At 35.0% G+C, this 16,360-nt stretch overlaps 1 protein-coding gene across 11 annotated transcripts in view; it reads left to right on the top strand.

Annotated features, from left to right (window-relative positions):
- TENM3 (teneurin transmembrane protein 3) overlaps positions 1-16,360 on the top strand; it is a 766,204-nt gene that overhangs the window by 710,047 nt on the left and 39,797 nt on the right. For 8 of the 11 annotated variants that reach the window (XM_036228685.1, XM_036228689.1, XM_036228687.1 and 5 more), the window contains 6 exons: positions 2,009-2,276; positions 3,336-3,479; positions 5,642-5,891; positions 6,539-6,559; positions 14,190-14,422; positions 15,518-15,672. In XM_036228685.1, the coding sequence (XP_036084578.1) occupies positions 2,009-2,276; positions 3,336-3,479; positions 5,642-5,891; positions 6,539-6,559; positions 14,190-14,422; positions 15,518-15,672 (1,071 nt within the window). The remainder of the gene's footprint in view (positions 1-2,008; positions 2,277-3,335; positions 3,480-5,641; positions 5,892-6,538; positions 6,560-14,189; positions 14,423-15,517; positions 15,673-16,360) is intronic. The other 3 variants (XM_036228686.1, XM_036228690.1, XM_036228684.1) reach the window with 2 other exon arrangements.

The following is a 16,360-nucleotide window of genomic DNA, read 5'->3' as shown; positions in this document are numbered from 1 at the left end:
GCAGCTGGCAAAAAGAGGCTCAGTGGTTTATTTTCCGCCTCTGGCTGGGTTTACTTTTCCCACTAATGCAAAATAACATGGTCAAGTTAAATTACACAGGAGAACTTAATTACAGATATTTGTTCCATGGAAATAGGTTAATGATGACAAAGACAATCAGTTATTAAAATTAGGATAACACATGATATTTTGAAGTAGAGAAGCAATTCATAGAAGGTCACAGGAAATATATTAATGAAAGATTGCCTTACCTATAGAAAACCTATTAAATGTATGAGAAATTTGATGTTTTAGGTTTTAACGACTTATATTTCCAGAGCCATTTAGGAGTCACAGAATATGTTTTCAAACTAACCCACTAACATTTCACCCCGGTGATGGGGAGAACAATGAGTTCCGTTTAGATTATTCACCTTTACGCTATAGTCCTGCAGAAGTACCGTCAATCTTAATGTAATGGTTTCCCTGAGTCTAATAGAGCTCTAAACAGTTTCTCCATCTTCGGAAACTGTTTTGTTTAAGACAGTCTCTGGCTGAGCTCAGTCAATGCGTTTGGGAAAGAAATCCCCACCCGTAATTGGTATATCTGTTATAGCATAGCAATGCCTTCTCGATCTATTACATTGCATCACATCCCTCTTCATACCAGCACTGACTGTCACAGGCCAGAACGGAAGTTCGTTTAGCTCATTCATTCTTCTGTGCTACTTCCAATTGTTTGATTGTTTTCATTGAAACTGACAGCTACACCTTCGGTATCAAGGGTTCTACTTCAATTATTAAAATTCCTAACTGTTTTCTGTGAGAGGAGTTGGTGGAGGGAAACACTGCTGAAGATTGAATCGCTATTCCAGGATTTTCTGACATAAAAAGACAGTCTTTATGTCTGAATAACGAACCTTGATGGGCAATCTGAGGAAGCCTTTGAAAAGGCTATGTAATTCCTAGTAGAGAAGGTGGCGAGTTTCGGGGAGGGGTTCTTGAACACAGATAGCCTTGCACTTTACAATATATGTAGTAAGCCTGTGAAGAGCTATTATTATTAACCAAACTAATAGGAACATTAGTAAGGAGAATCCACACCGTTTAGAAAGATTTTATGTACTACGTAAAATATATTTTTCAATAATGTTTTGGCATAATATATTTTATATATGTCAGTATCGGTTTATTGGTATTCATTGAGCTATTTGCATCAATGGGTAAATTTTGGGATTAAGAATATGATTTTTAAAAAATTGTAGATATTTTTAAGCAGGTAATTATATTAGCTTTTTACAGTCCAGTTTCAATTCAAATACACATTTCAATTCAATAACACATTAGTTGTTCACTGGGGAAAATTTAACACAGCTTTAAAATATTAGTTTATTTGCCATCCTATCAAAAATCAGCTGTGAGTCCTAACTCAATGTTTAATTATGAGAATGTGCTATTATATTACCTTTTAACATGGATGTGGAATTTGCCACCATTTAACCCAAATGAATTGGTCTTTTTAGTTATTGTTCTTGTCTAAAGACAGACTGTGACCAGTCAGCCGATGGGGCCACAGCATAGGTTTAGCCTCTAATGGAGCCAGCTGGCACAGGCCAGATCTTTGGCCTCGGCCACATCCCTCTTCTGAGCCAACCATCTTACAGATGTCTGCTCCAATTCTCCAGGGCAACGGGGGTGAGGGATGGGTTAGTGAGAATCCACTGTGACTATAAACTAACAAGTCAGTGCATGTCAGCCTGATGGAGCAGTCACAGTGTCTCCTGTATGAGAGGACTAGCACCTGAGGTGTGATTAACTCAGAATAAATGACAAGATGCTTTCAGGAGGAGAAAAATTGGGCTGGCAGCAGAGCTATTTTTAATTATCGAATAACATAACAGTTCAAATGAGTGTTTGTGAATAGTGACTCTTTGGTGTCATGTTAGTTACTCTGCTCGGTTCTTTTAAATGTGTTTTCTCATAGTCATACATGATCACAGTTTGAAGCTTCTACTTTATTCAAACATAGGTACTCCATGAAGAAACCACAATTCCAGGAACAGATTTGAAACTCTCCTACTTGAGTTCTAGAGCTGCAGGATATAAGTCAGTTCTCAAGATCACCATGACCCAGTCCGTTATACCATTTAATTTGATGAAGGTTCATCTTATGGTAGCTGTGGTGGGAAGACTCTTTCAAAAGTGGTTTCCTGCCTCACCAAACTTGGCCTATACTTTTATATGGGATAAAACAGATGCATATAATCAGAAGGTCTACGGTCTGTCTGAAGCTGTCGGTAAGTTCTACATCGAAAAAAATTGTCTTGAAGTGAGAACTAACATAAAAATGATTGTAACCCATGAGAAATAGTAAATGAACAGGTAGAAAGGCAGTAATTTTCTCTCTCTAACAACTAGTGTAGTTTCAATTCATAATGATATTTAGTAGAATATCAAACAACATTTGTGCCTTAAAATTATTTTAGCTCTTTTGACTAGAAAGGCCAGTCTATTCAGTGAAAGGATTTTCTTAAAACGTCAGTCTAATCAGTTGTTTCGCCAAATGACTGGACAGTATAATCAAAGTTTGACATGTTGAAATAGATATAGTATAGCTTTAAGCTAAGGCTCAGAACATCAAAAAGGATAATAGATATTTTGTTCTATTATTTTTTTACCTGAAAATATATTGGACATTTTATTCTTAAATTAATATGCAATTTGGACTTGAATTAATGCAAACCAATGTGATAATTTCCACTTCTCCCTACATTCTGTTCTAAATTTTAAAGCCCATGTTTGAGTGTGAACTCTGAGGTTTTTCATTTGTGATTTGTTCATATTAATTTACTGTTAATTTTATCACTCATTCCTAATAACATGCAAATATGATGTCATAAACTGGCTATCTTTTTTTGTTGTATTGAACCTTACTTATCGTAAATATTTTCCATAATGTAATACTCTTGGAAACTAAATAGCTCTAATTATTCAGATAGCAAATATCATGTTTAGTTGTTATCTGGTCACCATTTGGGGCTAACTTTGATCTAATTACTTAACCAGTTGCCCAGTCCGAACTTCATTTTGTGCTGTGAACCCCTTGTAAAGAGTAGTGGGAGGGAAAAAATGCTCGTCTTCCATTAATTCAGTACAAAAATAAAATTTGGAGGTCATTTTTTAGAAAAACACCTTATATGTGATCAAATCTTCTATAAAAAAAAAAAAACTCTGCTCATAAATACATAGAAATATAGTCTCAGAATACAATTGTGGGGGGAAAAGCCGTTTCATCAAAATAATAAAATGTCTTGCCTATAATTGACAAGATGGACTGTGATTTGTTTTGATTCCAGTGTCAGTTGGTTATGAATATGAGTCGTGTTTGGACCTGACTCTGTGGGAAAAGAGAACTGCCATTTTGCAGGGCTATGAATTAGATGCTTCCAACATGGGTGGCTGGACATTAGATAAGCATCATGTGTTGGATGTTCAGAATGGTAAGTGAGTTCTTGTTCACAGATAGTTAATATTGCTCACCTTCAAATAGATTAGATAGCAGCAGCATTTTATCCTGTGCATGCTGTGAGACTAGAATTAGTAGAAAAATATAAAGATATGCAGTCAACCCTTAAACAGCATGGGAATTGGGGTGCCAGCCCCCTGCACAATCAAAAATTTGCATATTTGCATGTAATTTTTGACTCTACAAAAACTTAACTACTAAAAGAATACTGTTGACTAGAAGCATTACATAGTCAGATGTAAAAACTGGACTACCCAAAATTCTGTCCTCAAAAATGTTATAAAGTATAAAATATGTTATTTTGAAATGTGAGGTAACCTATTTGTGGAATGAACTGATTGGGATTTCAAATTTTATCCAAGAACAGTTTGACAGGTAGTGGCTTTTCAAAGTGACATGTGTCTAATTGAATAAACAAAGTGATTTGTAATCATGACAAGGTGGATAAGCTATGAAAATATATTAAGGAAGAAGAGAAGGCAAAAATATAGGCAGTGACAGGTGTTTGTGCAGGTACCCTGGAACACAGAAATAAATATTCTAATGTTCATCTTTCCATTCTGTCATAATAGAGGGGAACTATGAAAGACCAATCGTTCAAAGTAATGACTGAATAAATCAGGCACAGTAGAGCAAGGCTGGCTTGTAGGATTCTTCTGATGAAAATTACAGAACTGGCTCTTATAGAAAATTATAGTTCTGTAATTTTGTCAAATAACATAATCACAGAAAGAAGGGTGTTAAGTGTCATTAAAGTATTCTTTGAATATTCAAGGCTAAATACATTTCATCTGTTATTACCTAGCCTTATTTAGATTATTTTTTCTTAAATTTGAATGAACCTTTTTGTCTTTCCTTCTTTCCTATGTAAATTTGCTATGATTGTTACATCACTCAAATGCAAAGCGTTAAAAAATTAATCCTAGAATACACATAAAACGTGCTGGGGAACAGAATTATTTCGATATCTTCTTCACTTTAAAATTATCCCAAAGTGGTAGGAAAAAAATACTTTCTCAACTTTCCTGTTTATACTTTCATGGGATTGATTCTTTTAACAGTATATCTGCTCAAAAGTGTAAGTATTTTAAGGGTCATGAAATATGTATGGAACAATGACAGCTGACCATCCAGTTTAAATCAGACCAAAATGGAACCACCGATCTATGTGTAATAATGGTAAATAAATAAAATTAGAATCTCAACTCAAGTCGAGTTTCTAACTATGAAAATATTTAATATTCATTTGGAATTTTTCTCAAATTTTCATTGAAGATCATAATGGAACAGACCGGCATTTCGTCATCTTAAAATTATTGGCACTTTCCTGCCATAAAGGAGAATCCAATTTAAGTAATAAGTCGCCCTTCCAAAACAGTTTTGTTATGTTTGTAATTTTGAATAACTACAGGTATATGCCTTCTTATATCAGATAAGAGAAAAAGAAAGAAAATTCTTTGACAGTATACTAAGGAGTATATGGGAAGTTTGATATATACTTTCCAAGTTTATTTTCCATAAAGCATTTTTAATTTTTTGAAAAAAGTCAATGATAAACTCATAAAGAAGAAATTCATATTATGGTGTACATTTTTATTAATTGGATTAATAGATAATATTTCCAACATCATTTAATGATTAGGCAAACTTGTTATTCCCTAAAGAACATTATGTAGAGCATGGTTCTCAAACCTGGTTGCACATAGGATCATCTGGATAGTTTTCTAAAATCTCAGTACCACGGCTGCACTCCAGACCAATTAGATCAGAATCTCTTGGGGTGAGAACCAAGCAGCAGTATTTTTTCTAGCTCCCCAGACAATTCCAGTGTGCAGCCAAGTTTGAGAATCACTGATGTTGAGAATCTGGGTATTTAATTTTCTTGTTAATCCTTTGTTTCTTTCACCAGACAGGCTTTAAATTCATAACAGACAGCATTTTTGTATATATCCTATATATTTTGTCACATAATATTTTACACTAGGGAACTGGAGTTCTTTATAGTAGAACTTTGAATAAAAGTTTTTCCAGTCCAAATCTAAGTGGTACTGGATTGTAGTTAGACCTATAGTGAAACTGTTTACTTTTCATCTTTACAGTTTTGATTGTAAGACAGATGCATTTTCTTTTTTCCAGGCATACTGTACAAGGGAAATGGAGAAAACCAGTTTATCTCCCAACAGCCTCCAGTTGTCAGTAGCATCATGGGCAATGGACGAAGGCGCAGCATCTCATGCCCAAGTTGCAATGGTCAAGCGGATGGTAATAAACTATTGGCCCCAGTAGCATTAGCTTGTGGGATCGATGGCAGTCTATATGTAGGGGATTTCAACTATGTTCGCCGGATATTCCCTTCCGGAAACGTAACGAGTGTTTTAGAACTAAGGTATGTCTTTCCTTAATTTGAGATTTTAATTAAAGCTAAACCTGCCTTTAAAAAAAAAAAATGTTGAAGCTAATTGCTAATTTATTTATTTGAACATACCTTCCTAATGTTTACAATTCCCCCTAGGAAGAAGTTAGATTCCTGGTTAAAGTTAGGAAAAGCACAAAACGTATATATTGTGCTGTAAATGTATAAAAGAATATATAGCTGCTAATATATAAAATGTCTTATTGATTTCACGTGATTTTCTGTGGTCCAGTGGGATAGAACTATGATTTTTAAATCCCTTTAGTCATCTTTAGAATAACCTTGTGATATATATTGTTACTCTTTTATTTCACAGTGTTTGAAATTAAGGCATAAAATATTTTTTTTTAATTTTTCCTACATTATTAGCTGTAATGCCAGTAGTTAAAGTAACAAATTGTTGTCTTTGCTTTGTTCGTGTAAGTGTGATTATCAAAGTCGTTCTGTTCTGTAAATTATTTGGTAAGCCTTGGGCTATAAAATTTATATCCAGTGCTATTTCTGCCTAAGTTGGCAGTTGTCCATACAAATAATTAAAACTCAGATTTCAACTCATTATATTTTAGAAACCTTTTCTAACTGTGCTTTTTTTCCCTCACTTTTTATCTGCTTCCTCCAAGAAATAAAGATTTTAGACATAGGTAAGCATGCTTAACCAAGCATCTTGGTTACTGTATATTTTCAAATGTCCTTAATTACATTTCAGCGTGATTCTTGACATTGTTTTTTAAAAACATTTCATCATGAGAGAGGAAACTCAGTATCACAGAACATCTAAGGAATTAAAACTGCTTAAATAAACTATATTATAAATGATATTTTGCAGTATAATTTGACAAATATTTTCAAGTTGATTAATTAAAAAGATTTTGCTACCAAAAATTATTATAACTAACATCTCAGTGTAACAAAAGATATTTCCAAACTTTAGTTACTGAGTCACATAATCTAAGCCACAATGAACAGAACAAAATTTGAAGCACAGTAAGAGAATTTGAGGAGGGTTTAGTTTCACTAATAGCCAAAGCAGATCCTGGTTTATTGGGCCCAAAGCTTATTTAATTTGAGGGGGACTCTGCTTAAGAAAAAGAATCTAAAAATATTTTACTTTGGCAAGTTTTTAAAAACATAAGATCACGTGACCATGTTGCCAGGGTCCTCACTCGGCTCAGAAGGATCCCAGGCAAGGGAGGGCCCTAAACTTAAGCTTTATTAACTTCCTGGCAAATTTCTCACTGCTGTAGTTTATATCTTCCTAAGTTGGGAAATTTACTAGATTTGAGTCTGAAAAAGTAATTTCTCATTGACATTGTGATGGAGGAAAAAGACTCTCTTCAACTCACAAGATGAATATAGTTGAAGCAGATATAGAAGGGCAAAAAGTTCCTTAGATGTTTGCTATATACACTTAGTTGGAGAAGGTACAGTAACAGCTTGTATATAGACATCTTGGATTGAAAAACTTTACTCAGGACAGCAGAAAAGGGGAAAAAGCAATATGTTTTAAAATAAAGGTAGCAAAAAGCAAGACATATGGGACATGCTAGATCTAATTTGGCCTTTAAAATATCTAATGAAACTATATCAGATGGAAAAATTCACAATAGTTTATGTGAGAACCTTGAGATGAAAAAATCAACATATCTCATTTAAATTGTCGTGTAGAGATTGACAACGAGGAAATAAAATCCAGAGTTCTACTGGAAAATATATAGCTATACATATCAATATGACCAGGCATGTCCCATAACCTTTTCTTGAGATCCCCTGTTGAGATTGTGCTATCACCTACTTGCTCAGTCACATGCTAAGATTAACACTAAATTTCTCTGTACTACTGAGCATGCAAAGCTCCGCTATTAAAAACCACAATTGAATATCAAAGTTTTTCTGGGCTTGCCTTTTTTGGTAACTGCGGAGAAAAGGAGAAAGACAAACAGGTGTATGCACCAACTAAATGTGAAAATGCTGGAGGCAGTACAGAAAAACTATCAAAGCAGCTATCTTTTCACAAGCTTGCTGGGCACATTGCCAGGCACGTTGCCAGATATTTTATACACGTGTTACAGACCCACACGACAGTCCTCAGGGTTACGCATGACAGAATTGAGGCTCAGGGAGGTTACGTATCTTCCCCAAGACGCAGAGCTAAGAAACGGGGAGCAGGGATTTGAACCACTCTAAAAAGTGTTTTCTTTCTACTGTACCACACAGCCAGCCAGTTTTTATATGTCTAAATGTCTGGGTTTCTATGGAGTAATTCCCTGGGTATGCCAAAAGCCAGATTTATTTTATAATTATTTGACAAATTACTTAGAGCTAGAATCTGTTTCTCTGAGGAAAAAAACCTGTGAGGTTAGAGCTACATTATTATTAACACTACTTAATAATGTGAACTCATTATGTACTAACTCACAGTGTTTGGCAGTGACTCATTATACTCCCTCTCTCATGATGCTTCCTAATCTTTCTCCTCTGTACATTATCCTGGCTAAATCTGGACTCTTGCATTTCCTTTATGTGCAATGCATGTAAAATACACTGCTTGGGTTTTATATTGATATTTGTTTTCTTTAAATCAATGTTAACTGATCACTTACCATGTGCTAGACACTCTGGCAAATAGTAGTAGAAAACAAAGTTCACGCTGTCAGAACTCACAATCTAGTAGGGGAAAAAAGCATATATATATAACAAACTAAATGACATTAGCGGTGTCATCCTTTGACACTTAATCATACCCACAGTTTATGACATGAGAGTAATTCTGGGGAGGAAGAGATTAATGCGAGATGGTAGCGTGGTATGGAAAAGTTTCCTGGGAATATTGATGTTTGACCCAGGTCTAAAACTGAAGTCTGCTTAAACAGAAGAGGAGGAACGGAGGCCAGTCCTGAAGCGAGAATAGAGAGCAAGTCACTGGATCTGCAAATGAGATGAGCAAGACGTGTTCTGGGAGGAATCAGATCTGCCTGAATCTGAGCAGGGGACTCATGTCAGTAATCATGAGAGACACAGGTAGAAAGACAGGTTAGGGTCAGATTCCTGGGGGCACTGAGTGCTATCAGGAATTGTTCTTTTATCCTATAGGATAGCAGAGACAGTGGGGAACCATTTAATGATATTAATCAGGATAGCAGCATATGTAAAGTGGCCTTGTAGAAAGATTAATCTGATTATCAATGTTCAGGATGACTTTTGAAGATCAGTTAGAATGCTGTTACACGAAACCATGAGATGCTAGGTACCTAAAATAGTATGGCTAGCAGTGAAGGAAATCGATCAATAAAATAAAATCAGGGAGTGGACACACTATATAGGTGATAAGGAACAGGAAAATATAGAAAATATCTGAGGTTTTTAAGCCCAAGTCATCAAAGAGATGACAAAATCATTAACCTAAAATGGGGATTTTATTTGCTTAATAGCTAATTAGTCAAAATTGATTAAACAAAACCAAGACTCTTGAGCTCATCGGAGCTTCTTCATTTAGCTTGAAAAATTAAAATTCTTTTCAGATGCTTCTTCCTATTTGCCTACCTGTATCATCTTCCTTTTACAGGTTGAGGGGTTCCTGCTTGGTTTTCTCTTTATCCCCACTTTCCTGGCTAGAATAAAAGTCATGAAAAGCTTAGGAATAGGTGGTAGGAAGAAAAGTAAATTTTAAAATGTGTAAAATGAACACTGTAGTCAGTTGTCAATGATTAAAATATAAAAATGCATAAAAAGTCATCTTACTATGTTTCATAGACTATCGAGAGTCTCGTTAATTGGACTAATGGGTGGAATAATTTTTAAAATATTGTATAATAAATATGAAAACACATAGTCTTATTATTTTAAAATTCAGAGTGTTCTGTCATACCAAAGTTAGTAAGTACTGCCAGGATATTATATCAAATAAAAGTCACAGCTATGTTTTAATGAAAAGATACAAATAACTACTCAATCAACATACTAAATTTTTTATATAAGTAGAAGTTTCTGAAATGCTTAAAAAATAAGTTTCTCTTAGATACCCTAAACATTTCTCCCTATGATGCTTATAGCATTAGTTTACTAACAAACCTCTTTTGTAGGTAGTCAATTTTAGCTTATCCCTGTTTCAATTCTTTAAAATTCTTTTAAAAAAAAAAAAGCGCGGGGGGGGGGGGGGTGACTTAAATTAATTAGTACCAGCCAAGGGGCATTTAAACATATAGGACTAAAAATCAACTTTGTGAATTTTATATTACCAATTAAAAGATCAAAGGAAGTGTCAGTCATGGATCTGTGAATTTGAATCAAAGTTTAGATACAAAATTATAAAAACTTGATTCAGCACTTCATATTGACTTGCATTTTAAAAATCAAGCAGGCACCGAACTATCAAATCCCAAAGCCCTGTTGCAATAAACAATCTTTTGGTAGCCAGAAAATAGATAGTTTACTATTATAAATAAATATAATTTATGCTTCTTCAAATGCTCTGTATTCTAAAGGCTGTGATGCAATTTCCAATTAAAAAGATAAAAGTGCTAATAATACCTATTATATAGCTTGTTCTTTGCTAATATTTCTTTTGTCTAAGTAGGCTGAATTATGACAAAATAAATGAGCAAATCCAGTCTATATTTGCCACTGGATCTGTGTCTAATTGAATCAGACCATAGAGAGGAAGGCTTGATAATTGGGATAATCTAGGCAATTCAGGATGAGTTAAGAATCAGGGTGCAGTGTACTAAAGCCTCTAAATTTGATCCCAGTTTCTTTGATTTTCTGCTGTTAGTCAAAATCTTAATCTTATTTTAAACTTCTCTGAAATGAAAATCTCGGTCAATCACACAAGCAGGCTGCTGTGCTCCTCCAGCTGAAAAAATTTCCCCAAAACCTGCATTTTCTGTGTCCCTGAACTCCAGCTGCCGGCAGACTGTTTTCAGGCATTGTAGCATCACATTTTCACACCAGATAAATTACCGATCTAAAGACTCACCACCACCCATTTGTACCAACACACCAGCCTCTCTAGGGCTTTGGCTTTTCAGGAAGTTAAGAGAGCAAGAACTAGCTCACCCTGTCAGAAAAGTCTGTGCTTAAATTAGGTGTCCTTGAACCCCTGGCTCATCACAGATAAGCTCGGAGCTTCTCTGCCGCTAGTCTGTCACGAAAAATTTCCAAGCTCACTTTTTTCTTTTAATACTTCAGTACTGATCTGTTTCTTCATTTCAGAGGGCCTAGGCTCTGAGAAGCCGCTCTCCTTTGCCATGCAAGGCTGCACTTCAGGGAAATCATTCAGTTTATTTTCTACCCTCTGTGGGGGAATATTTCCAGAGACAAAGTCTCTGCTCCAGGATCACGTGCTCCTCCACATTTGTTCTTCTGGACAGTAGACTGGTGTGCAAAATTAGAGCTTTCATTGCAGACATTTTAAAAACCATTGACATATATTTCTCGATTTAGAAATTTATGTGTCTTTTAAGAAAGAGATGCTTCAGGAGAGGAAAGAGCAAACAAAAGTGCCATTTGGAACATTCTTTTATTACTGTTTCATTGGAAGAAAACCGATGCCAAGAAAGGCATGGCTTATGACTTGAATATCTATCCATGATTTTTTGCTCCAAGAAAACTCATGTTTCATAGCGAAAGAGTGTGTCACCTCTACTCAAGCAGCCACCTCAAAAATCTGTTGTTTTTTTCTCAACATGAGGGACATTAAGAAAAAGTATGCATTATTCATTTACTTCTATCATCATTTCTCTAAACAATTTAAAGTGGGTGTTTCAAAAAGGATCCGCATGGTTTTACTACCTTCTTCTGTTATAACAGCAGAGCTAAGAAAACAAATTTGAACCCACCCAAGTTTAAATCATCATTTTGTCCTTATTAGGATTTTCAGAAGGCAAGTCATATTTTAGTTAGTAAACAATGATTATTGCACTCCTACACTGTGCAGTGTTACAAGGCAAAAGCTATATTGTGCTGTAAGAGGAGATAGGACAAAAGCAAATATTAGGAATAGCTAATGCTTATTGATTGTGTATTATGTGCTAGGTACTCGTCTAAGGATTTCACAAGTATTGGTTTGTGTAATCCTCTCGATAGCCTATGAAATATGTATTATTATTATCACCTTTGCCAATAAGGAATCTGAGGAACAGATAAGTTAGATACCTTTCCCAAGGTCATACAGTTAGTGAGGAAAGTAGGATTCAAGCCCAAGCAATCTGGTCCAGAGGTCATGCTGATACATATACAACTGACAAGAAAATAAATGTGTGTGTATATTCCTAACCAATTGTACAACAATTCATAATTAGGATATAATAAAAAAGATAGGAAGGACTACAGAAGTCTCTCCAATGTCGTGTCTTTCAAAATAGATCCAGCTTGATTGAGTTGTGAGTCTCTCACCAGCTATGTATACCTGAAAGACCAGCTCTGTCACGATTGGACTGTTTGTAGGAGTAGAAATAAATTGTTACGAATGTTTATATTGATATGTAACTTTTCACTTCATTACAAAGGAATAAACTAGCACATTAAGGAACACAATATGTCTTGCTGCATTTAAAATTCCAGCATCAACTTAGAAAAATGATGTAATAACACTTAGCATGGCAAATTGATCATTTGGTATAACCCAGAAGTTCTGAAATGCTTTTTTTTTTTTTTTCAAATGACTTGCTTCTCTTTATAAGTTCTTTGACTTTTCACCCTTTCAACCTTTCACACATATTTACACAGTCAAGGCCTCTTGCTATAATCTGTCTCTTGTGACTAAAAGATATTAAAGACTGGAAAGAAAACCTCCAAACTGGAGACGTTCGGGCCTTTGTGTGTCTCTGTGTTTCTCTACACCCACATCACAGCCACAGCGCCTTTCAGAGCTCCTGCCGGTCTGTGTAGACGCCATGTGTGGTCTGCTCTGCCCCTCTGCCGGGGTGAGAAGCACTAGAGGAAACCAGAACCTGGCATTGTAACAATAGAACCTCACAGGAGCGATAAAGTATATATATTTACCACTTTAAAAGGAAGAGTATTAAGCAGTAAGAATTGCTGCATTAGAACCTAACTAGTATTGAGAAAACTACTACGGCGTTATTCAGAGTAAATATTTTCATATAGTTACATTCGTACTATATATTTTAGATATTCACACATAAAATAAATGGAAACAAGCATATACTCGTGTGTGTGTGTGTGTGCGCACATATGTGTATGTGTGTAGAGAGGGAAAGAATGAGAATGAGTCAGTAAAACCAAGTTCGTCATCAGAAGACACATGGAATCTGGTGGATTCCTATCTGTGGACATTTTTGTTGGGACACCAGATCATTTAAACTCTTTTTAGAATTCTTTTTTCAGAAAGCAATATTTGTACAGGTTATAACATTATGTTAATTCTAAGAGTGTTTGTAAGGAGATTAACTCTTTAATTCCAACTATATGTCATCATTTGTCTATTCCTTGATAACCTTTGTCTTACCATTTTTCACAGGTAATAGGACATAAAATATTATGTTTGCACTACTTTATATTTATAAAACTGAGGCACTGTGGTTTGAGAACAAATGTCTTTATCTCACCAAATTCATAGACAGGTTTTAGAACAGCTTAATGTACAAACTTTAAAAATAAAGCTGATGGTCTATTATCCTGATGCGCTGTGTTAGGCCACCAACTGACCCCGCCTGCGCTTGAATGCCCTTGTTTTAGAATTTAACCCCATAGCTCTGGACAAACATTGCCACCAAATCAGGTTTCTTTTCTGGATTATGATAGAGCAACCAAGACAGACATGCTGCTACATTTTTTCAGGGGCAGGTGATCAGTTTAATTTGGTTTTGTCGGGAGAAAACAGGAGAATTCCCTATGATGAGATGAAGTAAAATGAAAAACATTGGACTTCGCCAGAGTGTGATAGAGACACCCTGAAATAAACTTTATGTCTCTCACTCAAGGGCAATTTATTAATGGTTTTACATCAAACCAAAAAGAATTAGAGAACACGCTTCTGTATTTTAGGCTAGAAGCCAAAAATTGCTATTTTAATAAATATTTAAACCCTCAGCAATGGGTGAGGAAGGAAAACAATCATATTCGAGATTGTTATCAATTCTTTTAAGTCATTCTTTTAGGTCATTATTAAATATGCTGTTCATTTTCCAATCTCCAATAATGGATTTCATTTTATAATCAGTTTCTTGTGATCTGTTTTATTTTGCTTTTAATTTCTCCATGTGTATTAGGAATAACTCTCTCGTGATATTTATGTATGATCCTTCTTCACAGCAGCAACCCAGCTCATAGATACTACCTTGCAACCGACCCAGTCACAGGAGATTTGTATGTTTCTGACACTAACACCCGCAGAATTTATCGCCCAAAGTCACTTACGGGTGCAAAAGACTTGACAAAAAATGCTGAAGTGGTGGCAGGGACAGGAGAACAGTGCCTTCCGTTTGATGAAGCCAGATGTGGGGATGGAGGAAAGGCTGTGGAAGCAACTCTCATGAGTCCCAAAGGTACTGACGTTTATCAATTTGGGGATTTCTTTTTATTAAAAAATTTTTTTAAAAAAGGTAGAAAATCAAGTTAGTGCCTGTTTGTGTTTAATGCTGAGTCTAACATTTTGTCCTCAGCTGTGTTCTGGAAAGCCATTTCACATCTAGCGTTTTTAAAAGCCATTTAGCATGAAACTGCTAGAATCCTAAGTTGATTTTACAGTAAATATTAGGTTGTTGGCATTTTTTATTATCATACCTTTTTTTTTTTTTTTAACTTTTCGAAGAATAAAGCAGCTACTCTGTGTGATTCAGGTCACATCCTGTTAAACTTCAAGGAAGTGCCCAAATTCTTTCATTGTTCTGGAATTTCTTTGTCATGAATGAGTCCCAGGCCTCTTTAAAAACCATCACTAAGCAACCCTATTAGCCCTCACCCAGTTTGGAGCTATTAAACTTTTGTTTCTATGCCATGGGAAAAATGCTCACTGTGAGGAATTTCTGGAGGTAACAAGAGCTACAATTCTATGTGATAAAGGTTTCTAGCTTTTAAACCAGTCGGGACTGACTCCTTGCTCATGTATTATGCCATTCATTGCAGTGGTTTTTTGGTTTAGGGCTTTTCTTTTTCATTACAACTTGTGACTATTATGTGAACAAGGACTGGGGGAAAAAGTATTTGTTGTACTGAATTATTCATAATAGCAAATTTCATTGTAACAAGGTCAACAAAACACTAACCTTGGCTTAGATCTATTTTTGTTGGAATATAGTTACTCTAAGTTCAGTGTGACAGAATTTGACCTGTTTCTATAATTTATAGACAACAACATTATACACATTCTAATTTTATATTTAAAACACAGGTACTGTGTATATAATTTACACACAAAGTAGAAATTCTTACAAATTTCTGTTATTTCTTTATTGCATTTTACATTTATTTATATTGTAAATGTGTTTTTTTCCTAAAATGCTTGCAATCTACAATGCTACCTGCTACCTATTGCCCATGTTATCACTGGGGTTAAATATGGAGTTTAATGATGGGCCTAAAAGTTTAATCAAAATAATCATTTTTGAAAACTTAGTAACACTTACTTCTCTTGGATAAAGGAATGGCAATCGATAAGAATGGATTAATCTACTTTGTTGATGGAACCATGATCAGAAAAGTTGATCAAAACGGAATCATATCAACTCTCCTGGGCTCCAATGATCTGACGTCAGCCAGACCTTTGACTTGTGACACTAGCATGCACATTAGCCAGGTAGTTAAAATATTAAGCTAAATTGTTTGTTTTTCTTCTAAGTGACCTGATTTACTGTGTAAGTAGACCATGATGGCGCCATGTTAAATTGCGTAGATCACGTGTGGCAGTAGTTGTGATAAATCTGTTCCAACAAAAATGTATCTCAGGAGCTAATAAAAAGGTATCTCCCTCTATAGTTCTGCATTTGATGAATTTTATTAGCTACACAACAGTTATCACTAAGAAATGCTAAGCATTTGTAAGAAAATGCCAGTAAAGTAGCAGTATGCAGGTATTCCAAAAAGAACAAAACTGCTTCAATCTCTAAGCCTTTGAATGCATGAGCCTCTTAGGTAGTAGAGAGAACCTAGTACGATCTGTCCCAAGGGACCTTTATTTAGCATTAGGAACTTTACTATTGGCCTGATTGAAAACACAATGGAACACTAATGTATTCATAACGTAGAAAGTCCTCACGTTTGGTGGTTATTACTAACAGGAACATATGTGTTCATATCTTATTGATATCTATTAACTTACTATTTAGACTCATTAGCTATTTGGCTATCACTCGCAAATTTCTCAATAAGCTGCATTTTTAAATAAAATGTTATTTCCTACATTTGTTTTCACTCAGAATTTTCAAGTTTATTTTACTGTAGCTACTCAAAAAACAATTTTAAAACAGTTTATCAAATTAAGGGTA

This window comes from Rousettus aegyptiacus, unplaced genomic scaffold (genome assembly GCF_014176215.1).
Source record: "Rousettus aegyptiacus isolate mRouAeg1 unplaced genomic scaffold, mRouAeg1.p scaffold_m13_p_11, whole genome shotgun sequence".
NCBI classification, from domain to species: domain Eukaryota; kingdom Metazoa; phylum Chordata; class Mammalia; order Chiroptera; family Pteropodidae; genus Rousettus; species Rousettus aegyptiacus.
This window is presented reverse-complemented; position numbering and strand designations above follow the sequence as displayed.